We start from the raw sequence: 25,747 nt of genomic DNA, 5'->3' as shown, positions 1-25,747 counted from the left end.
AAGACGATTAGGAGGATGGTCTAAACAAGTACTAAACACACTGGAACTTTAGAATTCGAACACTGCAGTTCCACTGGATGTTTAATGCTGTGTACAGCCTTTTACAACAAATTAAAGTAAATTCAATTACCTGTAGCTGTTATACAAAGGGAGTGGCTAAAATTAATTCACAGTATATAGAATCCAATGTTTGTTCATTGTATAATTTTACAGCAAAGAGGTATAAGATGTGTGCTTGTGGTATATGTGGTCACTGGTTCAGCCCTGCCGCCACCCTGCTACACTTTACAGTCCATCCCTAAACAAACATTACTAACAGTGTAAAGTGTTAAAACCAATATGTATGTAAATATTCATACTGTTTGGTTAAAGCTTTCAGCAGAATAGCTCATTTCTGGGGGGAGGGAAACGGTAGCCACATGTTTCTTCAAAGCTCACAGGGCTGGTACAAACTTTTCAATGCCTGTAACAGGCATCCCTATTATTTTGTCCGGTCTGTTTAAGTATAGTGAAGCCCCTTAAGTTACAGCACGTTGCTAAAGAAGCACAGCTCATGTCAGTTTCACTACAGAGGCTGCAGAGCAAGACAAACACAGTGGAGTCCCAACAGACAGACAGCACTACACAGAACCAAGCCTGCAGCCACAGAAGCAACTGTTCCTTGATCAGACAGGATAAAAATGCGATGCCTTACACTGTATATAAACATTAATGTCCAATTATATTTTTTGGAAACAAAATGAAATAAAAGCAATGCTAAACCACCCCACAGAATTACCCAGCTTTCATACCTTAGAACAGAAAATTGTAATATATGCATCGATAACATATATACTGTCTAAAATGCACACAATACATTTGTTTAAGGCATTTCAGACATAATCCGATATTGGGAGAACTGCAGACCACCGCCTACCAAGAGCTGACTGGTAAGAAAAGGAGTCTTTACAAGGGTTATTAAAATACCTGTCTCCCTTCAGCTAGCTACAGTAACACACAGTAAATGAGTAGAAGCAAATAGATGACCACATTGAATTCAAAATGGGACTGATGGAAAGAGCAGATGTGTTTCATACCGATGGTCTTTGGTGCTTGAAAAACAAATGCATCAGACAGCAAAACCTGAGCAGTGTGTGAGAATGACAAGACCTTTCTAGACATGCTAAAACTGGCTCACAAACTACATATCAAGGTCTGAGGCAGCTGGTATCTAAATGGCAATGTATTAAAAACCAGTCCCCTCACTGCATTACATCCTGTTTTCACAATCCGAAAAGATCAAAGATAAAAAATAATTCAGCACTCCTTTATATATATATAGAAAGTCGTGCATTCAGAATGTTTTGTTTTGTTAATAGCTTATTGCAGTTTACAATGAAACATGTTTTTTTTTTTCTTTTTAATGCAGGATTTAATTTGACACTGGTGTCCTGTTTTCTGTGGATCTGCTCATTAGGGAAATCTGTATTCAACCCAAGAAGACACTTTTCAGTTTAAAATGAACACTGCTTACATTCAGCAGCTCTTTTTGTTTCTTTATTCTTCCTGCCAATTAAATGGAACATCTGTAGTTGTACAGCCTCCTCCAAAAATCACTAATCCTGTTTATCCAATAATGATTTCCCAGCGTTTACAATGTGATAGGGTGATTTGCTTTTTAACTTACACACAAATCGCAACTTTGAAGTGCTATAAAAAAAAGACGGTATATAAACATCAACTTAACTCTTCCAACCCTGTGCATCTGCATACTAGTCTAGGAACTACCCTCTCAAAAGTGTAACAAAGCAGGTATTCCATCCATAACTAAAACTCAATCATGGTAAATTTAAAGATACCAAATACTACAACTTTAATTTCTTCAATCTGAACGTGTTCGGAGCAATGTACTTGCCTAAGCAGCCTGCAACACACTTTCCAAGAGACCCACAAAGAAACAGGTGCATTTTATTTCCTGCAGTGATTAAAATCACTGTAAAGGGGCATGCTTTTCTCCAAAGTAATAACGCAGCATGTACAGCCTCTGTATTGCACATGTTTTCTGTATCTGACTGAAAGAAAAATTACTTAATTGCTCTTGATCTCTGTAGGCACATTCATTTGCACATACTGTAGCCCAAACCATTTATGAATGCTAACGAGAACAGCATCCATAATTCAGACATTTTAACATTTGCATCGGCAGAAAAAACGTTCTTCGGCAGCTGGAAAGAATGGATAATTTCATTTGTGTACATTTTTGTTTGTTATGCAAGCCAACAGTGAGCTGAAGCAACCGTACCGATTTCCATATCTTACAAGAGGCAGTGTTTGACAGTTATTGAAGAAAAGAGATTCTTAAGTGAGAGAAGCCTTGTTGTACTAGTCCTGACTGTACCCAGAATTCTTTGGGTAAGAGGTCAAGGGGATTAAATGACTTCACAGTAGAAAACACTTTATTACACAATTGGCTGGAAACTTGAAAGCTTTGCCTATCAAGTTCAGAAAACCTGTACTCGACAGTGACTGCATTAGAAACATCCCACCTAACTTCCTTTAGTGTTTTGGCGTAAATCAAACATCCCCCCCATTGAATCCAAATATCCTATACCATCAGCTAACACGATCGAGATTTTATTAAGCTGAAGGATTTGTGTTTTATTTTCTCATTATTTTAAAAGTCTTGGAGGCCAGGTTACCACTTTCAGGATGATTTAGTGTTTTCAAGCAACTTATATCTCACCCAAGAGCTAGCGTGAAATTAACTGTTAAAAGACACTCTCTAAAAAAAAATCAGGAGGATTACAATATGTACTCAGGAGATAAAATCTAGGACTTGGGACATGTGACCGGTATACTACTGACAGAATCTAAATGGCATTCATTTCAAATGTGGAGGACTTATTTTATAATTTAGCAATAATGTTTAATAGAGGGAACGTCAATCATTATATTTCATTTCTAAAGTTTCCTCAAAGAAATTAGAACCGAGTGTGCCAGCTGTTCCCATATTCTAAACGGGAAAAAAATAATCCATTTGTGAAAGTATTGTAAATGCCCAGCTGAGTAAACAGATCCAATACCTTTGCACCTCATAACTTTTCACAAACAAAGAGCTAGAATACCACACATTGCATTGTTTAGAACAATACTGGAGGGCACAAAAAAAAGAAAGTAAAAGACACACCCAATAAGACTAACAAAGTAAAAAATAAACACCCCTTTCAGTATTATTTTAGAAGACTGGATCAAGGCAAATCTTTGGTTGTAGAGTACAATTAAATGGCTGTTCTTTAGTACAGTAATTCGATTATGTGTAAGATAAGCGGAAATGCAGTCACCTTTAACAATGTGTTTCCCTGTTTGTTTTGCAATAAAAGGGCACCCGTTCGTCCTATGCCCAAGCACTTCTGGGTTATGGAGGGTCCACTCAATACTACTCAGTCCACAATTGCTCTAAAATACTCTTAGTTTGGCAGTTGCTGTCGGTAGAGGGCTAGAACCACATTGTTATTTGTCAGCATCACTACAAGAAGGTATATTGGAGCAATACAAAGAATTATAATCTCTTTCTATAATGTAAGTTAAAAAAAAAAAAAAAAAGGCTAAGTCATTTTATCTGTAACAGAGCAATTAAAACTGTACGCAACATAGACAACGGTGCCTGTAAGATATTGTGAACCTACAATATCTGTCTTACATGGGGGCTAAAAAACAATCAGACTTTTCTGAATAGTATCTTCCGTCATTTAGACAATTGGCATATGGTGACCCCATTAGTAACCTTACAGTTTTATACAATTGGGCTCCAATGTAGAAATGCACATGATGCCTGGGGAGATGGCAGTTACACTGATCCAGAGGTCCCACCTAATACACGCTGATGTCTTCCAAACACAATTGATATCCATGCTTTTGTGACATTCAAGCCTCCTCTTATTGCACAGCTGTTGTCTTCTCTAACTGATTTAATGGCACTGCATTTACAGTATTCCCAGTTCAAACATCTGTTAGCTCATAATCCTGTTACAAAAGATCCTAAATATCACTGTGATTGAAAGCTGTGATGTAAAAAAAAGAATGTTCTGTAAACACTGATTCTTTTTATGTTCTATAAAGGTACAGCTATAACCTGAAATTGAATTATTTGCGAGACACCGAATGCATGTAGACACATGTACAAGACAGCACCCTCCATAGACCCTCAGATGATTCCAGTTGGACAATATAAAAGCAACCAAGCCAGCTAAGCTGGGACGTCCCATACAGCACAGCATACCCAAGCCAGCTGAGCAGGGACGTCCCATACAGCACAGCATACCCAAGCCAGCTGAGCAGGGACGTCCCATACAGCACAGCATACCCAAGCCAGCTGAGCAGGGACGTCCCATACAGCACAGCATACCCAAGCAAGCTGAGCAGGAACGTCCCATACAGCAAAGCATACCCAAGCCAGCTGAGCAGGGACGTCCCATACAGCACAGCATACCCAAGCCAGCTAAGCAGTTTATTCAGTCTGTACCAATTTCCACTCACACCAACATTATAACAAAATATTTGCCAAGAAAATCCAGATGAACTCTGGTCCTTTGGAAAAGTTCTTCTACTGAGTTTGAAATCCCCAGAGTTTAACTGTGTAACATTGCACCCGCATGCATATACAAACAGAAGTAATTAAAAATCAAGGCGATCCAAACAGAGGTGAGAAACGCATCTAGAGTTTCAAATGGACCTTTAGGGTTTTTCATTTCCATCTGATCTATTCTTTAAAACTGTAAAATAAGACTCCAGACTAACAGCCAGTCTCTGCTACACCCCTCCCCCTAACCTAATCTTATTATCTTCCATCCCTCTAACATGTGGTCAGGAGAGCTAATTCCCCACAAACCATTGAGAACACATGTCACTGGGATTTAGGGAGTTGCTGAAGGAGGCTAACCATGGCATGTGGACTAGACACAGATATATATATAATAATAATAACAGCATACAAGTCATTTATTTCCTATAGCTTTATGGTTACCTCTCTCTCTCTCTCTCTCTCTCTCTCTCTCTCTCTCTCTCTCTCTCTCTCTCTCTCTCTCTCTCTCTCTCTATATATATATATATATATATATATATATAGATCTTGATGAGCCCTTTCTCTTGGGTTACTTATTTCTGATGCATGTCTTCTGTTCCTTGGAGAATAGGGTTAATGAATTAGCAGTGCAGCAACAAAGAACTCCTTTTCCAATACAAGGCAACATCAGTACAAGATGGCAATATGATCCTTTCACAGTGTTCTACTGGGGAAATAAGGAAGCCCTGAACTCTGAACTGCATTGAAGGGAGATAATTTAGTGACATGCTCATTACAGGTTTGCTATTTATATATATATATATAAAAAAACACATGCACGTGTAAAAGGATTAAATGCAAAGCAAACCCATACAAATATGCTTACCATCTTTATCAGTTTGCAAAAAGTTGACAAAAAGTCTTGATACAGTATGAAAAAGGACACTTGTTCAAGAAGCACTGAACAGCTTACAAATGGTCTGTCGAATAAAAAAAGTATTGTATTTTATAGGAACCACTGCTGCATTGAAAAGGCTTGATAAATGTGATTCAATTAACTTAATGAGGTTTTTTTTTGTTACTAAACCTTCCCTTTATGACCTGCAGTGCAATGGCACATGCAGTGGAAGTGGCATGTAGGCTGGGGACAGGAATAAAAAAAATCTCTATTTACGCTTCTCTTCTACCCATTAATTTGGCTAAAGTATTTGGCAAACAGAGAACACGGTCCACAAATTGCTCATATCAGTTTACATATCAGCAAATTCTACTGAGACGTCACAATGGCCCTCTTGTGCTACTTATTATACAAGGTAACATAATAAGGTGACTGTACTGCAGAGAAGGAGCATCTTGCAGTACAAACCTTCATTAATCACATGACCTCCATTTAGATTATTGTCCCCAAGGAGCAGAGATGTATTTCATTTTCTGGGAGTGCAACTCACATTGTTCAAATTAAATCCATTGTTACCTTCAGTGTAAAATAAAAACAATTCTCCTTGCTACTATAAACTGACGTACTTAGCAACAATCACAATGTGGGCTCAAAGAGAGACAGGACCCATTTGAATAAGTTGTTATAATAAATAAATAAATAAATAAATAAATAAATAAATAAATAAATAAATAATGTGCAATTTCAGAAATAACTGACACCTTTTGTGTACATTTCAAAAAAACATTTTCTTTCATATGCTATATATATATATATATATATATATATATATATATATATATATTAGCTCAATATATGTATGTATGTATGTATATATATATATATATATATATATATATATATATATATATATATATATATATATATATATATATATATATATAAGACTGACAAAGTTACATTGCCAATAACATTCACCGCATGTATTCAAAACATAAATATTCTATACTCAACTTCTGAACTGAGCACTGCACCTGCTAAGAATTACAAAACCAAGGATAATCGCACTTACTTCTTTGATTAGATCGTTGCGTTCACTAGTACACTTTTAAAACTTATGATTCAGAAACATGATATCCTATCCGTGGGTTGTTGTGTTTTTTTTTGTTTGTTTGTTTGTTTTTTCTATGACGAGAAGTGTCCAAGGAAGCAAAACATGTCCCGTACAGTTTAAGAAAAGCAGTTGTGTCTACGGTCATCTACCGCCACTAGACAATTTCTCATTCAAACACGCAATCGCCGTGAATGAGAGGCAGCTTGAAAACAGGGAATAGATTCAATGGAATGGCATGATTACCAACTTCAAAACAACCACAATAGTCAGAACTGCTGTCATCTCAATTCAGTAAAAACTAATATAAACTTTTCAAACAGGCACGCATTGATTAATTCACTTTCTTTTATTATCTTGTAGCTTACAGTACACGCGGTGACAATAAATATTTCAGTTTACTGATATACTGTCATGGAATCAGCATGTTTTTCGTCTTTCTTTGGATGTTTCTACACTGTTTTCCAGATCTTGCCACATCTACGACCATTTGTTTTATTGAATCGATACGGCCCCCATATTGAATTGCTTTCTATGAATTGCGTGTATTTCTGAAGCTGCTGTTATCTGTTCTGTGTATTGAATCTATTCATTGTCAAAACATGCCGTTCAAAACTTACCTTTACATCATTGAACCAAAATCCAACCCTATTGTGCTAAATATACACTTTAAACTTTAAACACTTTAAATATGCATTTCATATAATATGGGTCAGTCAACTTCAAATCCAAACGACTCAGCAATGCTTAACAGAGACTGTCAGTATGCTAAGTACACAGCCTGTCGTACAGCCAATTTCATGAGTCTCCACAATTTCCTTCCAACAGTTCCTTAGTCAAACTGCCTACAGTTCAAAGTCTGCTAGACCCACTAATCAGATTTTAATTCACCTATCAATTCAAATTTTCCTCCAATAGGAAGGAACCAGCATAGCTTTGGTCACGTAATTTGCACAACAAAGGCATCCTTTGGCTTTTTTGTATTCTGCTTCCCAGCGCTTCACAGGAATCCAGGAGCACAGACACTGCCCTATTCAACTTAAAGCACTATACAATGTCAGCTCCAGGGGTTGATCCGGCTAACCACTGCTTCAGCTCTGTGTGTTTCATTGGAAATGAAGTTTGCAATAGGGGATGGTTAAGATTTTACAAATGAAGGGAACGGGGGTAATATGATACTGAGCCTAAGATTAAATAGAAATACTGTACTGAAGTGCTTAGATGAGTGGTGTTTTTCTTACCGAACAGGGAAATAGTTCAATATTTTCTGGTAATGCATTTAAGAAGATTTTAATTATTAACAAATACAATACAGGTCTCTCAACTTTTATAATTTGAACGTATGTGCAAGGGAACAATGGCCAAGTGAATAAAGAGCTCTTTGTTGTGTGTAACATATGGAAGTAATCATTCTGTTTTTGCTGTTTTGTTTGCTGTTTTCCATCAGTGTTATCTGGAATAATACAATTTGTCGTGTTCTATCTTTTTGTGGACTCTTGGCTGAAGTTAAAACTTTCTGTTCTTTCCGTGATCTTATGTCTTCTAAAAACATCTCAGGTTTCACCTTTTGATCTGCTTCAGCTTTTGGATTGGCTGCTTCCATGGAAACCACAGGGTCCTGTCACTGAAAACACCAGGGGCCATTAAAACTTCCCAGCAAATCATTGTGACAGTAAAGACTTGCAACCATCAACATATAAGAACCTTTAACCCATTAAGGTACACGGGACATATGTATCCCTCAAAAAAAAATGATGCTGACTTTCTTATTTTTGCAATGTACTGACAATGTACTGACAGGTTGGATCTGGTCGTCCAAATTGTCAGTTTCCTTGTGATACTCTCAAATGTATTATAAGAAGAAACCATTTGAACACGTGCTCAATTCCTTTTGTATCTTAAGGGGTTAAGATTCAAGGTCCACCAACAGAAACTAAGGGGAAATACATTGGTTTGAGATCACTTGTCACCTTGCTATGGAACTTACAAGTTAAAATATGTTTTACCCAATACAAAAAACTGCACTGAAACTAATTATCCTTTTTTCTCATTTCTATGAAAACTGTTTTGAATATGGGCCTTATGTGGATTTAAGTCAGATTGCATGAATGTGAACTACTGTATGAATATTTCACATTTTTAGAATGAAGATATTTCACAGTTACTTTCAAGATGTGTAAATCGCCAATTTTATGTCAGAAGTTTCTTGTAACGAAAATACATCATTTAAAAAAGGATAGATGAAATACTACACATTATGAGACTATACTGTACATCTATAAAGTATATAACACATTTATGCTCAGTTTCATATCCATTTACTGTGCGCTTCAGTGTATGTAGAAGAAATTCATTTTGTAAATAAACTGAATATTACACTGTTCATTTAAATGGTGTAAAATGAAGGTAGGCAGAATGACTATACTGTTCTACCACAGTCATAAATCTTAGAAGAAATCCCTTCAAAATGACATGCCTGTAAAGTACATATATTTCAGATGAAATACTCCCAGCCATTTTGAAAATCATTTATTGCAGTATTTATAATATTGTAACACTACAAAGGGGAACTTCAAAGAGTTTACATTTTCACAATATGTATTACCTGTTTAATTAATAGTCTATTATATATTTTCTTTATCATTCCTCATTTTTCTTTGTGTTTAGATCATTATTTACATTATTTACAAAGCTTTACAGTAAAAAAAATGTTTATGTACAACATATCACTTTTAAATCTGATTAACAGATTGCCCTTCACAAGCAATTACAAGTGTAAATAGAGCCTAATATGCATAGAGTGGTACTCATAAGTATTGAGGTGGTTTTAGATAACTGATCCAATGATTTGGCTGTTGAACGTGTTACGAGTTAGATAAACACTAACAAAATAAGTTAAGTGGGAAAAAAAGAAAAGCCTGGATCTTAGGTTCTGATAAACATTAATTCTGTAGTATTACTGTATTTGTCCATTTACAGGCACCACCAAACATTACCATCTAGTCAGCTTTCAGACAAATGAAAAAAAGATACCAAAGAGATGTCTATTTTGTTAAGGTCCTGAAGTCTGCATAACATCAGAGATGGATAGTTTTAGTGTGTGTGAAATCAGACCCTTTTAAAAAGCTTTTTTAAGTTCTTTACAATCCTGTAACTGTTAAAGTTATCTATCATTTGTTTCCAGATATCCCTTTCTTTCCACAGACCTTTACCCTTTTTCTGAGCTTTCAGTTCTGCTTTCAGTAGTCTCTTGTGAACCTTCCAGTAGAGTCTGGATTGATAATGGAGACCATCCACAGGAACTGTCTTTCCAAAGCCCTGTCCCAAGAGCTCCTCGTTAAGGCAAGTGCGGAATACCCCACCCTAGAAAAATTCAGAAATAATTCAAAATAATATTATATTTTTCTGTGCTACATTTTTTTTTTTTGATATGTAGTAAAAGAAAAAATAAACTGTGAATTTTAATCCGACATCATTCCCATCTTATACATAAGACTAAAACCAGTTGTTCTATTAAATGTGTAAGCCAGTAAAAAAACTAAAAAAAAAAAAACTACTAGTTAATCAAGTCATTTAAAAAAAAAAAAAACAGTCTTAGGACTCCAAATGTAATAATTTAAATGTAACATGCCCAAGGGAAAAAAACAATCACACATTCGCTGTAATCAGTGAATCGCTTTTATATTGCATGTCAAAACTCTCCTTGCTTCAGAAGTAATTCACTCAAGGTTGCTTTTGAACGTAATAACATTATCCAAAGACACAGATTGTCTTACAAATATATAGTTAGTTACACCATATGCCGCTTTTTTATACCATATCTGCCATAACGAGACAGTCAAGTGAAGATTCTTCTCTGCTTAGAAGCTTAAACCACACAATCTGTGTCGGCTTTATCTGTTGTTTTAACCAGGCCCTTCCATCTTCTGTGACCTCAACTCCAGCCAATCTGACCAACAGAAGTGCGTCCGATCGCCCTGCAGAACAGAAAGCATTCCTGTGCTTTACATTCAGCGTCCTTCACTTCACAACAAATATTAAAGCTGCTTTTGAATTTGAAAGGAGTAATTGCGTCTTGGGAAAACACAAAAAGATCCAGACAATTTGATGACACCTTGTCAACCCCTAAAATTACAGCAAGACCTACTCAGATCTGAATGCACAATTTTTGTCTTAGTCCTCGACTGCAATGTAATAACGGGTGCCTCTCCAACATCAGATATAATGCGTTTACGCTTACGTTGTTGGAATTAAATAGATTAAAAGCTTTTAGAAGACTTAAGTATTAATCACTCAGTTTGCTGACCATTCATTTCAACAATCAACTGGATACATTCAGTTCAATTACCATCAATTATTCAGCACATCCCTGCTATGTAAATATTACTTTGCAGATGCCTGCAGAAAAAAAAAAAAAAACAGTCAGCCTGCAATATAATTGCAGGAGGTCCATTTCATTTGGTGTAAATTAGCAGGGTGCCTGGATGGTTCAGTGGACTTCTGTTAAGCCTTTCACCTTTTTATTGATGGCTTTACCACTAGCTGTGACTAGTACCAAAGCTTATTTCCTAAAGAACAAGTATCTGCAACAGCAATGCAATCTAAGTACTGCAAGACTATTGATAAGATAGGCGTGGTTGCTCTTACTTCAGCCCACTGCAGCAAACCAGGACCTTAAAACTTCAGTTTGAACCCCCAAATTTATTGCCCTTACATACTTTGTCTTAGCAGTGATGAAATCACAGGAACACTGATTGGAACATGCTCCACTTCTAGTCCTTTCTCTGTTACATGGTGGACTCTTCCCCGAAGTCTCACATTCTTTTCTATGAATTCTGCAGGAATCTCTAAAGCAGAACCAAATTTAGAAGTCTGCGAACAGACAAAAAGAAAACATTAGCAGTGGAGCTGACTTTCAAGAAGTGTCTGCAAAGACTGGGTATTGTTTCTAATCAATTGAAAATGAGGTAGGTTTTACCCAAACAAATGCATTCGCTTATAAATAATTAACCACAAAACTGTTAGACATAACTAGTTAAATTAGCCTTGAACCCCAAATAATGTGTAAAGTGAATGCCCATGAGTCCAGGTTTTGGTACATTTATCGATTTTAAATGATTTGCTAATTGTATTACTTCAATGTAACAGGGTTTTAAAATCAACAGCCTGTGCTTATGATGCAATACATAATACAGTTTTCAAAAGACATTTTAATACTTACAAGTTTAATACTCCTTGCTAATAAAACAACTCCGGCCAATGCTAGCACTGTGCTGATGTTCTGAAAGAAAATATTTTTGTTAGTTCACACTGAAATTTAAATTTAGACCAATTGAATAGCCCCCACTGGGTTTAAAACAATAATAAATTGTGCTTCTGTCCAGCCCACACAGGGCACTCCTGGATAAAATAAAGAGTTACTGGCATTTTCAGAATACTGGCGAGTGTATGTGTTGATCGGTGACTACACATTCCATAAATAAGATGAACAAGGCATTAGCAAAAACTCTGGTCTACCTGTTTCTTTTAGAAAAGGACTTGTACGTTTTGGTGATTGCACAGAAGGAATTATGATGGATTATGAAATGGTTTCTTCAGGACTTAGTTTGTTATTGCTTTGTTTGATTGTAATACGGTGCTGTACAGTACAGAGTACTGTAGTGAAAACAATACCTGGTACACCACTAGGTAATTCGGTCAGTCAAAAAGGCTAAAATGCAAATCGCGGTCAACACAGAGCGCGTATGTGTGAAGTACCGTATGTGTGCCTGTATGTTTGTGAAGATGCAGGCATACAAGTACTGTACTTCATAGGTGCACCACTAGAAGGAGACATACCCACAGCAAATTGATGCAGCATTGCAAAATAGAACTACTTACTAGATAACTTGGAGGCTGCAATTAACTTTTTAAGTACATTTATTTTTGTAACTGAGAGTTTTTACACCCCTACTGTACTATATGTTAATGAAATATAGCTACGATTATAAAATAAATCGACAACACTGTGCCATGTAAAGGCCTACTATCCAGATACAATTTTAAACTAGCAGATAAATAAACATGTACCATGGTACCGTAAAAATGTTTAATTACACTTGCTGTTCAAAACAGTGATGCAACAAGTCTGGCTACCTAATCGCAGTGAACGCCCACGGCCTAACGTAGCTATAACAATACACCCCTTTCTTTACTGGCGGCTGGGCATTAATTTTATCATTTGGTACTCATACCCTGATAATAGTTAAATGGTTATCTGCAATCTGTGATATTTTGGCGACAATGTTGGACGATGCTTGTGTCTCCTTCTGCCTCTGCTCTTGCAGGTCTTCTGCAGCACTCAGTGGCGGCGGCATGTTGTTTACAAACACACGCCACGCCCCGCGCATACACACTATGACTGGCTGCGTTCGCGTCCGCAGACTTTCACCAGTCTGCGCAGATTCTATGCAAAACTCGTTCGCCGTCTGCGTGAGCTCAGCCGGAAAAGACGTCACCAGGTCACGCAGCAGTAGGCTTCAGCGGCTGCACAGATCGCGCAGATTCTTAGAGGTGCTAGGTAAGGCTATGCCCTCATTAGGAAACCTGCTACTGCCACCTAGTCAGGGGGTGTGAATGAAAATCATCCTGACGATGTTATCCTGGATGACGTTTTAGATAGAGAATCAGAACGAATGTGATACAAAATACTATGGGCATAACTGACCGATATGCAACTCTTAATGAGTCTCCCAATCTGTTCAGGAGACTTCTGTCAGAGCTTCCACGTCTGCCTTGAGGGCAACATCAGAAACTGTAATGATTTAGCTTACTAGATGCAAATATCAGGACATTGAAGTTACTGAAATAAGCACTTCCAAAACCCTACATTTGCCATTTCCCCTAGTTTTAATGGAACTGTATGGTATCAAAGCAAAAATACATTTTTTTTTTTTAATGGAAGGTTTAAAGAGGGTATGTTGAAATGTGTATGCATGAGTTTATAAAATGCCCATGGTGTTCTTTGAGAACCTGTTGGTATTGTTGTGAATGCAATTACTGTAAAAAAAACACCAAGCGTGAAACAAATCTAAATTCAAACAATCCCTTTGCAACAGCTGATTGGAAAAACAAATCAAAGTAGTGCGCATCAAATTTAAGAGATATAACACAATATGTACAACGTGTTTTCAATCAAATATTTTCCATCACAAAAACTTCTAATGCCTCCATGTTTGGCAATGTATTCACATTTATGAAAATACAGTTGTCCTAAGGGCTTGGTTAGTCATGCAGAAAAAAGAAAGAGGACATTATCACAAAGAAGCCTACAAATGCTAATAACAGCTTGTATGTACCATTTATTCACTATAAGTGCATCATTTTATTGTGTAATATATTGGTTTTACTCAGTTTCATTGCTTTCCTCACTGTTATGACATCTACATTATCTGTTACATTTCATTTTGTAGCATTAACACAGAAGATTTTTCTATATCAAATCGGATAATATATTTTGTTTTCGCCACATTCATATCATGACTTCAATAACGACTTGTTATGGATCATTAAAAATCTAATACCAATTCTGTGTCAATCAATTTTAATCAAGTCATAGCCACAGTATTGTATGACTTGCTGAAATTATGATGGGATTGACTAACTGGTTTATTTTTCTAAATTATAGAATGATATTAAAATGTTACTAATGTAAATATTTACATGGCATGTCTGTATAAATACAAACAGAAGGATTTTGGATTACACCCCAATAGAGCAGTATGGCATAGTGGTTAGGGCTCTGGACTCTTGACCAGAGGGTCGTTGGTTCAATCCCCAGTGGGGGACACTGCTGCTGTACCTTTGAGCAAGGTACTTTACCTAGATTGCTCCAGTAAAAACCCAACTGTATAAATGGGTAATTGTATGTAAAAAATAATGTGATATCTTGTAACAATTCTAAATCACTCTGGGTAAGGGCATCAGCTAAGAAATAAATATAATACAAATTCAAAATAGAATACTGAAAAGTAAACATGTTCTATATATTTTATAACATAGAGGATATGTATTAAATCTGTATAATCTTACATTTCAGTAATGTTGGTAGAAAAGTTATTCAGAAATGTTTACAGCATGGCTTATATACAAATTGTATACTTTACAATTAATGAGCAACAGATATTGTCAAATCAAATAAACACTGTACTCAAAATACACATTTGTATAAGACCAAAAATAGCATAAAAAGTGTCCTGTTAACAAGCCCAGATTATTCAAAACAATTTCAAACAAAGAGACTAAATGAAATTAAAATTCAGTCTTTCATGAAATCCATAAATCACTGAACATTTTACAAAACAGATTTTTTTCCAAGCTCAACAAAAACTAGATGTAAATAAAATACATGATACGTTCTGTAACAGTGAAAAAAGAAAGAGGAATGTATATTCTTATTGGTGCAAATGATGGAATTGTGTTAATTAAATTTTGTTTTGTGCAGATATGAATATGTTGTTTAAACATACATTTATACTGCAGAAAACCCATCACTGTCAACATAATAATTTTTTACATGTAGCACACTTTGACACACAAAACAGAAGGCATTTGAATCCAGATTACAGTAATTTTATAAAATGTGTAATACATTTTTTTTTTTTTTTAAATAAAAAAAATATGAAAAGTAGTTATAACCAGTCTCAGGAATGTAAAGATCCAATGCAGTTTGAAAAAAAAATAAACAAACAAACAAAACAAAAAACACGACAGACAAAAACAACAAGCAAAATAGAGCAAACCCCTTTTTATCCATTACTTGTGTCAATAAATGAATTTTAGCAATGTATAGGGGAAAAACAAAACTACTGTTCTGTGTGGTTTATGGTACTTAAATTAGCAGATAATTACATTATCAGTTACAAGTACATCGCAAAATTTGCTAAAATTAATAAAAACAAAGAAATGTAAAACATGAAGTCAGTAAACCAGTCTATACCCAACCAGGTTTTTTTTTAGGAGATAAAAAGTTGCATCTTTCTTACACATCATAATCTTACCTTCACAAGATTCAAAATAAACTTAAACCAAATAAAAGTGTAATATTTGGACTTTGACTGACATTTTAAAGCAGTGCTAAATTATTTAAATAAAGAGCATTAAAAAAGCTACACTGTATTGTGTTATTCACAGAGAAGAAGAAATCTCTTGCTATATTTAAGATGACAATATACATTTAAAATAAGAATTCCAAACAATTTGGTCAAACGTTCATGCAGTCTGGGCCTTATGTATTTATATAGTTTATATGATCTTTATTTATGTATTTATTTATTTTTAAAGTAGGCCATTCAAATGGTTCAAAAAGGCACTGGTAATAATGTGAACAGACTGGATTATATTTCTTACAATTTGGGGTTTGATAAGCTATGGTACTGCATGCCAGCACAGTGATCATCACCTGTGACAGGAGGAGACTGTCTGTACACTACATAATTCTAGCAATCTCTTCAGAACCACTCAGCACAAGGTGATGCAAATTAGGGAGAGCATGGGTTCTGGTGGGCATCAGGAGACAGGTCGTGCTGACCTACTAAAAGTACATGCAGAACCGTCTGATCAAACTTTGCACTGACGTTGGATACAAGAAGCTATTCAGCATACTCTGAATGACAGTCACAGTGACTGAATTACCCGACACCTGATTGGCTGAAGTTCTGAAGGGTTTGTGTGGTACTAGTCTTGAGTATTTGTAAGGAGGTGCTATTTTACAAGCTGGGAAAGTCGGTCACAGGGACCAGCTATGTCAAGAGAAAGACACTTATAATGTGCTATATAAATCCTAGGAAGTATGTATTTTGCCGACATACCCAGAGTGCATCATAGTATACTGTTAAAAAAAAAAAAAAATGAATAGGTTTGCAAAACACCACAGGGTACGAGTTCTTCCCTTATGCACCTTCCCCCCAGTCAATCGTATCTTAAAAGATGACCAGTCTATAGTGACCACACTGATGAATCCTTACGAGTAAACTTCCCAATGTTAAACTCACCATATAAAATCCAATTGTTAAAAACAACCACATTTAGTTGGTCCCTTTGCAAAGCTGTCTGAAGTAGATGTGAAACAAAATCTACATATCAAATAATGAAACTGAAATTATACTAGTAAATTTATATCTTTGTGTGTCATCCCAAAACTATGCAAATAATTTTTTGTGGCAAAGGAATACTAGGTTCCATAGAATTCAGAGTCAGTACCATTTAAACCAAGAATAGTAATGCTCCATTGCATCAAATTAGCACCACCAGATTAAAGCTTGAATGAAATCATAGATCTGGTGCCTATTTATGGCTTTTATTTGGTTCTTCTGCATTGCCATGCAGATGTTTTTTCCTCCTGCAGCTTCCGCATCTTCTTTCCAAGCCAGAACCACCAGCCGAAACCGATAACAATACAGACTACAGACTCCACGTAATAGCCATCAAATGTTGTCACACAGGCGCCTCCGAGTTTTGTGCATAACTGTAAGAAAAAAAAGAAAATATGAAAATGCAGGACTAGTGAAAACGTATAGCTTTAAAAAAAAAAAAAATAGCTTTGTGGTTAAAGTATGAAAACCGTGGCAGAGGTATGATGACTTAGTTCAAGTTCTGTAAATGCAGACAGCTGTCTGACAATGTGATTTAATAAAAATACTTACTCCAACTTCTTCTGCAGACCCACAGGTTTGCCCCTCAGCTCCTTTACACTCCTTCGAGGTGAGAGGATCCACCAGCCACAGAGCCAACGTGGAAGGCCAATTACCTCCGAGATTGGTTACAGTATTTAAGAGAGTCATGTATGTTCCTCCAATAAGCGGATCACTTACTTTCGCGTGAAAAGCCATGACAGCCACATACATGCTATACAAGGAAACCTGTTAAAGAAAATTATAATTTCAAAACACACCATATGTAATAAATAAATAAATAAATAAATAAATAAATAAATAAAAATTAAGTGAATAAATAGTAGTATTTTGGAATTGAAAATGAAATGTATTTGCTTACGATTGTAAGTTGCCCTGGATAAGGGCGTCTGCTAAGAAATAAATAATAATAAATAAATAAATAAAAATAATTGAAAGTGTTTTTTACTGTGTTACCATCTATCTGTGCTCCACTAGTTTTGTACTTAGGATTTGAAATAAAACAAGAAACATTTTGACATTTATATTTAAGATCTGGAGCATTATTAGATGATACTCCATAAACCTTTATAGTGTAGTTATTCCACAAATGTCGATGTCTGAATAACTGATAAGGCCCCTCCTGAGAACCAAAGCTTAATTTAATTATGCAGAATAAAACAAAACAAACTCTCACCTGGTGAACAGCATAACTTAGCAGCACGACTATATAGTAATATACAGGAAATCCTCCGTCTTGTTTTACACTAGGAGTCCACCAAACCAGAAATGCAAACTCCAACCCCATCAGCAGTCTGAAATACAAGTATCGAAGCAACGTATTACTTATTATTGTCATTTATGTATTTAATAAGGTCACATGTATCCCAGAGAATGAAAACCCTAGTGAAACTGTGTGGCAAGACAGAGGTATGATCATGTGACAACAGGCCAAAGGTATTTTAAGAGAACTCGGCACAAGTTATAAGAGGGGAGAAGGGAGGGGGTCTATATAAACAAAATGTGATCTCTTGCCCACTATAAAATGATGCCCATCACACAGTCAAGGGGCACACAGAGGATGGCGTGTATGCAATCCATTATCACACAGCTATAAAGGACAGGTCCTGACAAAGACACCATGCTGACCAGGAGTCGGCAAGCCTATTGGATATTGATTTTGTCTGCCCTGGGATTTTGATCTGCGACACAGCAATTTAGGATTCTAAAAGACAATGGCACCAAAAAACACTTTGGGACACAAAGAACACCTGCAGCAGGCAATAGCATATATTATATAGAACAAGCTGCTTGCAAGCAACATATTCTTTGCATGTCATTGGCTTTTTCTGAGCAATGGGGTTCATTGACGCATATTTCTTACACCAAAGGCCCCCTTGGTTAACTCAAAGATTCAAAATGTGACAAGCTAATTATATAACTTTACAGTTTTCAGTAAATAATACTTTGAATCCTCAGCTAATGCACTATTGCACTACAATGTCTTTGTAAATATAAATGTTGTAATCACAACTTGTTGCATCCTAGTTCATATTGAATTCTAATAGTATTACTGCACTTACTGTAAACCATACTGTATTTAAATATTAATCTTACATGATAACCCTGTACAGTACTGCCCTGTAATACCTGAAAGTCGCCTTGGATAAAGGAGTCTGCCAAATAAATAAATAAATGAATGAATATATATATATATATATATATATATTAATAATAAATATTTTACCTGAACGGGAAGGCTTTGTAAAAGATGTCTAGCGGTCGAGGGCCAGCAGTATACTTGCTGATAATCAGAGGCAATAAGATCTGCAAAGGTACCATAGGCACGGCCAGCAGAGCCAGTTGCTCTTTAGGAACCCCTTCTTCAACTAATTTGAGTCCAGTTACAGCATCTGCTGCAGAAAATCCCATCTGGAAAAAAAAAAGTATAATTAGAAATGATAACCCAGAAAAATAAACATTTTGTGTTACAAGGGTGGACTGCAGACATTTTCCTAAATCTCAGTGGTTAGTAGGTAGAGCCCAAACAGGGTTTGAGCTTTCAGGCTGTAACAGTATACAGTATGGTGGCACTAATAAATACATAATTAACATTCAAACACTCTCTATTCATCCTCTGTATTGTGAAGCCACTGACAATCCCTATATATACATAAATTACTTACTTTAGCAGTGAGGAGCAGAACACAAAACGTCCAAACGGTTGGCAACTTGATAATTGAAAAGAGGAGTTTATATGTTTCCATAACTCCTTGGGTTTCTTCTTTGGGTTTGGATTTTTTACAGTTCTCCTTTTTCACTATTGCAACTAATGTCGTAGTCACCAAGAAAACAATACCCCAGAAAAACAAGAAATCTAAAACAAGAAACAATAACGACAGATGTTACAAATTTCAGTGAGAAATATTACAAAGCCAACAAAATACAGACTGTAGTGTGAATATATAGAATCCATATTTAATCCTGTAGAATGTATACATTGATTGTAATGTTTAGTTGTGAATCTCTGTTTATATACTTTTTATACCAGCATCTGAACTTTTAGGACAAGGTAAAACAAGAAAGTTGTGTGAAGTTTGATGCCCCTATAGATCTATCACATGAAATAGTATATATCTATCCTCCATGATACCACTATTGCAACATTGGTGCTTGGAGTGACAGGTCTAATTTTATATTGCAAAACAGTGGCATACCTAGACAAGAGTAAATGGATTCATATCCCTAACTCGTCAAGAAAATGCCACCCTTAACCATAAGATTGTGAACCTCTGTACCTGAAAGAGTGACAATGCCTTTGGCCTGTGGTTCAAAACGCAGGTATTTGTTACAGAAATTAGGTGACTCCAATGCCAGGAAGAGTACATTGCCTAGAAAGTATCCTGCAGTCTGACCGACTGAGTTGCAGGTTGAGGCGTAACCTACATTTTCCCTAGACAACATAGTCAATGCCCATCCATCCACTGCTATATCTTGTGTGGCAGCTAAGAATTCAAACAAGAAAAACACAGCAGTGAGAGTCACGATATCAGGGCCTTTTTGCCCATTGTTCTCCAGTAAGGAGTCTACTGTATATGATAAATACAACATGAATAGTCCCAAGAGATACTGGGTTGGCACTAGCCAGGACTTTCTCCGTCCAAACCGTTGAAAATAGATAGAATCCACCAAAGGTGCCCAGAGTAGCTTGAGACTGAAAGGCCAAAACACAAAGCTGAAGAAAGCTTGGTCTGTGTAGCTGACGTTCTTGCTCTGGAGTATGAGAGGGATACTCCCAGCCAAACCTAATGGAATGCCTTGAAGGACATAAAGGAAGAGCAGCAAACAGACATTTCCCAGTTCATCTTTAAGTCCATAGCACACTTTGGGAGCAGAATGTCCAACTTCACTATCTGAGCCCTGTAGCAGTGTTTCACTCTCTTCAATTTCCAAATCTGTTGCATGCTTGCGTTCGTTCATTTTGATACTCCAAGAAGTATGATGCTTGCGCTGCCTCCCGTTCTGCGTCGTCGATTCATACATTTCCATAGTGATCCCTTGAACTGCAATCCAACACTGCTTTCAGGATTCTAAAATATACTTAAAAAAAAACATTAGTTTTGAGGTAACAGATTAAAGTATTTTGGAACAAATCTATTGAAAAAAAAAAGTTTGCTGGGTTTCCTTAACCTCTGTGGTTAGTGCAGCAAAGATGGTTGGAATAGATCAAACATGTTTTGATCCACAGCCTTAGGACAACATCCTACAACAAAATATGCATGGTTGTTTTTGGAACAAGAATTTTAAATTGTTAGGTATATCCCAGATAAAGCAATGGTGGTATGCGCAATACTGTTCCCATTCATAAACAAATACAGTTTAAATTACTAACTTAAATAATCCATTTAAATAATTGTATTAAAACTAATGTATAAAGCAGCAGAGAAACGTTAGATAAAAAAAAAAAATACAAAATAAACTATGAAGGTCAAATTCTAGAAGAAAAGGCTGTGATGTGTTCAACAATCAATTCAAAGCTTGCTTTCAAAATAGAACGATACATTACATGTCGACGCTCGGACACCGCACATGTAGGAAAGATACCCATATTTGTTTAACTTTTTGCCTTTACATATGGTCCTCCTACCGATAGGGTTACGTTATATATGTTCTATATAATTTTACAGAAAACACCAGCTATTCTCTTAACATGGATACCATTCTCATGTGAAAAAATCAAAATACACCTTATGACAACGTACAACAACAGCGGTTTAGTTAAGACCAAATAAATATACGCAGTCGTCAGACCCGCGTAATATATTTATTAACAGAAAAAATGGCATATTTATTTGTTCAACAATAAACAAACAGTGAATTGCTATTAACTGTAAAAATACTAGACTGTATAACTTTGCAATAAATACGAAAATGAAAACGGAACTACATTCATCTTACACCTCAGAGTATGAACAGCGAAAACATACACCGGGAAATAAATAAAATAAATTTTAAAAAAAGTAAATAGTAAAAAGTAAATTTAAGAAATCATAGAAACTGAGATACCTGCTTCATGAGGTGTTGCCACATGACATGATGACAGTCCAATTATTACTATTAATGACGGTCGGTAAATTACAGTTCAAGTGCTGGATTATAAAATGTGTAAACGTTGCTTATTTGTTTATTCTACAACCAGCATGTCGCTGAAACTGTTAACAATAATTCAACTCTGATTAAATACCAAAACAGCAAACTCTACCTCTCGTGTTACAATATAACGATAACTGCTTCGTGTGATTACGGAACGGATCCTAGTAGCAGTTCTGTGTAACACTAAATAGGGTCCGTCGGCTTCAGCTGACGTGTGTAAAGCACAGAGGCTTATCGTTGAAATTTGATTACAGTAGACAAGCAGTAGGAAGTGGGGTTTGTGTGCTGTAACTCGCAATAATGTGCATAGAACAGTGATAAAGACAAATGACCTTTAAAATGAGAGACATTTAGATTTAACAAATTAAATATTAAATATTCAACAACTGATTATCGTTCGGCACCATTACTCACCCAAAATATATTGGCCTCGATAGGCCTGGCGCGAATCCGGGACCTTTCGCACTAAAGCATAGCGCCGATAAGTTATTTGAAAAAGTAACTAGCTGTTTTGTGAGATCTGTTGTGTGTAATAATTTTGGAGTTGTATATACAGAAAAGTCAAACGCACCTGAAAAAACCTTTAGATGACAACCTGATTAAAAAAAACGTGAAATGTGAGGAAAAACTGCTCTATTAGATTGAGCTCTTTCCATTGAGAGTTCCGCTGCCCCCGTGTTGTCAACAATTGAACAGCAGCAATTGTCATTCTTACAATGAAAGTTTCTGAGGGTCACAATTGCAAACATGCTGCGTTCTAAGGAGGTAGAATAAATTGAGGCTTATATATGAAATTGACCATGAAAACAAATAATATTGATGCCCCCCCCCCCCCATACTGTAGGAAAGTGTGGTATGTGTAAATCTTTTAGGGTCTGCCCAATGTTAAACATCCTGCCGGCAACCTCGACCTTTCACTCAGGCCTGTGAGTAACATGATCAGGAGGTCTGGGATGAATAAATGAATAATTTTTATTTATTTTTTTTGGTGGGAGGTGGGGGGGGGGGGGGGGGGGTTGGTTGCTTTTGTATATTATTATTATTTCTTAGCAGACACCCTTATCCAGGGCGACTTACAATTGTTACAAGATATCACATTATTTTTACATACAATTACCCAGTTATACAGTTGGGTTTTTACTGGAGCAGTCTAGGTAAAGTACCATGCTCAATGGTACAGCAGCAGTGTCCCCCACCTGGGACTGAACCCACGCCCCTTCGGGCAAGAGGCCAAAGCCCTAGCCACTACTCCACACTGCTGCCCTGGAATATGGCCATAATTCCTTTATTTTGTATCCAATTTGTTCAATTTTTCCATGTTCACTACATATTGAAGTTTCATTGTGCACTGTCAGATTTGAGCTGGCCATGATAAAATATTTTTTATAAACAATAAATAATGTTGTTTTTTTTTTCTAAAAAGCGTCTCTCTTTTTCTGTGGTTTTTGTTATCTGTATTGAACAGGTGAGTTTCAGACTATTTAACTTTTTTTTTATGGAACCCTAGTGTGTGCACATTCATTTCATGTATGACATTTACCTGTAACCTTTATAGTTAAAGAGTTATAGCCACAAATCTAACAACAGTAAAAAAACAGGCGAAAATAGCTGGGACCTTCTGTGATATTCTCTGTAGGAAGACCTATTTAAGCCCCAGTGCTTTTGGAAATTGTTTAGGCCTCTACTTTTCAAATGATAAACATGTATTCATGTGATTTGGTTTGGTGCTATAAATAGGTCCTTAGTTTGGATGGACAGCTGTATTTCAACATACTGTACTTCTCCCACTTCAGGACGAATGGTATAGCGATGTAAGATAAACAGGATGTATGTTCTGGTACTACATCATGTATATATCAATTTAAAAAAAACACCACCTGCTGAGGAATTTTGTTTTTGCAGTGTGCATCTTTCTGTAGCACCATGCAATAAAAAAGCCTGTTTGGTCTATTACAGGGAAGCACATGCTATTCATGCACATTATGTAATTCATACTGATGATTTATTATAATGTTACTGAAGTAGAAGCTAATGTGTCTCTGCTTCTACTGCCCCACATAGTAAAATACAGAGACGTGCACAAACAAGCACACATTTAGATGTCTTTCTAGAGAGCATTACATTCGAATTCTTGACTCTTGAGCAGTCTTACAGAAAATACCAAAAATGCGTGGTACACGTTGCAAGTGTTATTTTTTGATTTTACCAGTGTTGGAAAGCTTTTACAGCATGTTTGTTAGTGTACAGCAGTTTTTAGATTTCTAATTGATCTACAATAGTTTACTTTAAAAGCATGAAATGTTTTCAATCAGCTACTAGAGCTCAGAATGTGTATATTCAGTGCAGCGCAGTTGTGTAAACAACACCTGACCTACAGCTTAGAGCATGCTGATTTTGTGTTATCAGCAGAACATGGAAACATTAACATGTTACACTTAGCTTGACCCCCTTAGCCCAGATACCATTCTGTTGAGCAGCTGAGAACTGGTCCTCTGAGTGGACGAGGTATAGATTAATGATCTAGCTTTGTCCGTTATTCAGTTATTCAAGTATGTTGGCAATCTGGAGGTAAGCCACGTGGTACCAGTTAAAGTTGTACTAGCATGTGACAGCTAATGGAGATCACATGCAAAGCGAGTTCCTGTTTCCAAAGCAAAGAAAGCCGGTATTTAGTAAACCCAAGTCAGAACTAATTATAGTGCCAAAGCACAAGGGACAGGCTTAAAAAGTGAATAGGTATGTGTTACCAGTAGATGGCGTTCTTGCTTGATATGTGTAGAAGAATAAACAGTGCAAAGTTAGTTTTTTATTGTCCGCTTCAGAAATTGACCGTTTCGTGAGGATATTTGGGGCAGCTTTGTTGTGGAGCCGCTGCCCACACATTAGAAAAGTCTTAGCTATGCCGCTGTTCTATAGACCAAGATATTTAGCATTTGAGAGCCCATCTTCTACCATCAATATGTGTTCTGTGGTGCACAACTTATCAACCAAGTTAGCAAGCAGTTACATGGTTGAATATGCAAGCATACCTATAAATTAGAGACATTACCTTGGTGCATAACCCAAACTGGCTTTGAATGATCAACATCTTGTGACATCAATTAATCAATTAATCAATTAGTCAGTAACATTACAGATCTGCGGTACAGCAGAATATGAAACCCATGAGTCGGTCTGCAATAATCCACAAAATCATTTCCTTTAGTCTGTCCCACTTTTTAATAGGAGAGTGCACATCTTGATTGGCATAAGCATTCTCCAACTAGAAAAGCTGAAGGTCTGGTCGCTGCCAGTCAGTCACACAATTCAACAGGAACTGTGAAGTTACTGCTGAATTTCAGTATCATCTAACTCCCATACATTATCTTTCCTTTAACTTGAGTGGCAACATGCTGCGTTGCTAGAATACACAAATACATACAATAAATACACACAGATTAACAAACACACTGGTACAAACACACAGAACTGTACATACATACATACATACATGCATTATATACATTACATAAAATCATTACATCTTGAACATATTTCTGGATTGCTCTAAATTTTGATTAAAGATTCTGTGCATTTATAATGTGAACTCTTACTAGATTTCAATATGACCACGTGTGTGAAGGTGTTGCTCAAGCATTGCATGAATTTCTGAATTTGGCTCCTGATGTTCATGGGGTTGTGTTCGAACAGCCTGGCTCTTATTACAGTGTACCCAAAGCTGTCTCCTTAACACATGCACTGCACTATTACTGTATGTGTAGCCTGATATAAGAAATGATACTCGTAGTTGAAGCTGTAGTGTCCCTCGGTTTCACACTAATTCCCTTTGGTGCCAGTCTTATCAGCAACACTTTATTTTCAGCCCTGTAGTATCAGCTGCAAAGAAACCACATTTG

The 25,747-nt window shown here is 36.3% G+C and overlaps 3 protein-coding genes across 9 annotated transcripts in view; all 3 read right to left on the bottom strand.

The window, feature by feature from the left end:
- Positions 1-6,690, bottom strand: part of LOC117416654 (1-phosphatidylinositol 4,5-bisphosphate phosphodiesterase eta-1-like) — a 49,729-nt gene extending 43,039 nt beyond the window's left edge. The window contains exon 1 of the mRNA XM_059034392.1: positions 6,511-6,690. The gene's annotated coding sequence lies outside the window, so the exon portion shown is untranslated. The remainder of the gene's footprint in view (positions 1-6,510) is intronic.
- A 2,077-nt stretch (positions 6,691-8,767) lies between these two features.
- Positions 8,768-12,937, bottom strand: LOC117417341 (protein C3orf33-like). Its single transcript, XM_034029420.3, has 5 exons — positions 12,783-12,937; positions 11,771-11,830; positions 11,268-11,421; positions 10,366-10,526; positions 8,768-9,912 (listed from the first exon to the last, which is right to left on the bottom strand). Exons 1-5 carry the CDS (start codon positions 12,903-12,905, stop codon positions 9,658-9,660), a joined length of 753 nt encoding a protein of 250 aa, XP_033885311.3. The 5' UTR covers positions 12,906-12,937; the 3' UTR covers positions 8,768-9,657.
- Positions 12,938-14,544: 1,607 nt separating this feature from the next.
- LOC117417340 (acetyl-coenzyme A transporter 1-like) lies at positions 14,545-22,486 on the bottom strand. 7 transcript variants are annotated; one of them, XM_034029418.3, is made up of 7 exons: positions 22,266-22,486; positions 19,997-20,798; positions 19,385-19,575; positions 18,946-19,130; positions 17,896-18,013; positions 17,232-17,447; positions 14,545-17,053 (listed from the first exon to the last, which is right to left on the bottom strand). In XM_034029418.3, the coding sequence occupies exons 2-7, from the start codon at positions 20,745-20,747 to the stop codon at positions 16,886-16,888; spliced, it is 1,629 nt and encodes a 542-aa protein (XP_033885309.1). In that variant the 5' UTR covers positions 20,748-20,798; positions 22,266-22,486; the 3' UTR covers positions 14,545-16,885. The 7 variants fall into 7 exon arrangements, with proteins under 7 accessions (XP_033885309.1, XP_058890373.1, XP_058890371.1 ...); XM_059034390.1 differs by having other exon boundaries at positions 19,997-20,788; XM_059034388.1 differs by lacking the exon at positions 22,266-22,486 and adding an exon at positions 21,961-22,040.
- Between the last annotated feature and the right edge of the window lie 3,261 nt (positions 22,487-25,747).

Source organism: Acipenser ruthenus, chromosome 12, assembly GCF_902713425.1.
Source record: "Acipenser ruthenus chromosome 12, fAciRut3.2 maternal haplotype, whole genome shotgun sequence".
Lineage (NCBI taxonomy): Eukaryota > Metazoa > Chordata > Actinopteri > Acipenseriformes > Acipenseridae > Acipenser > Acipenser ruthenus.
This window is presented reverse-complemented; position numbering and strand designations above follow the sequence as displayed.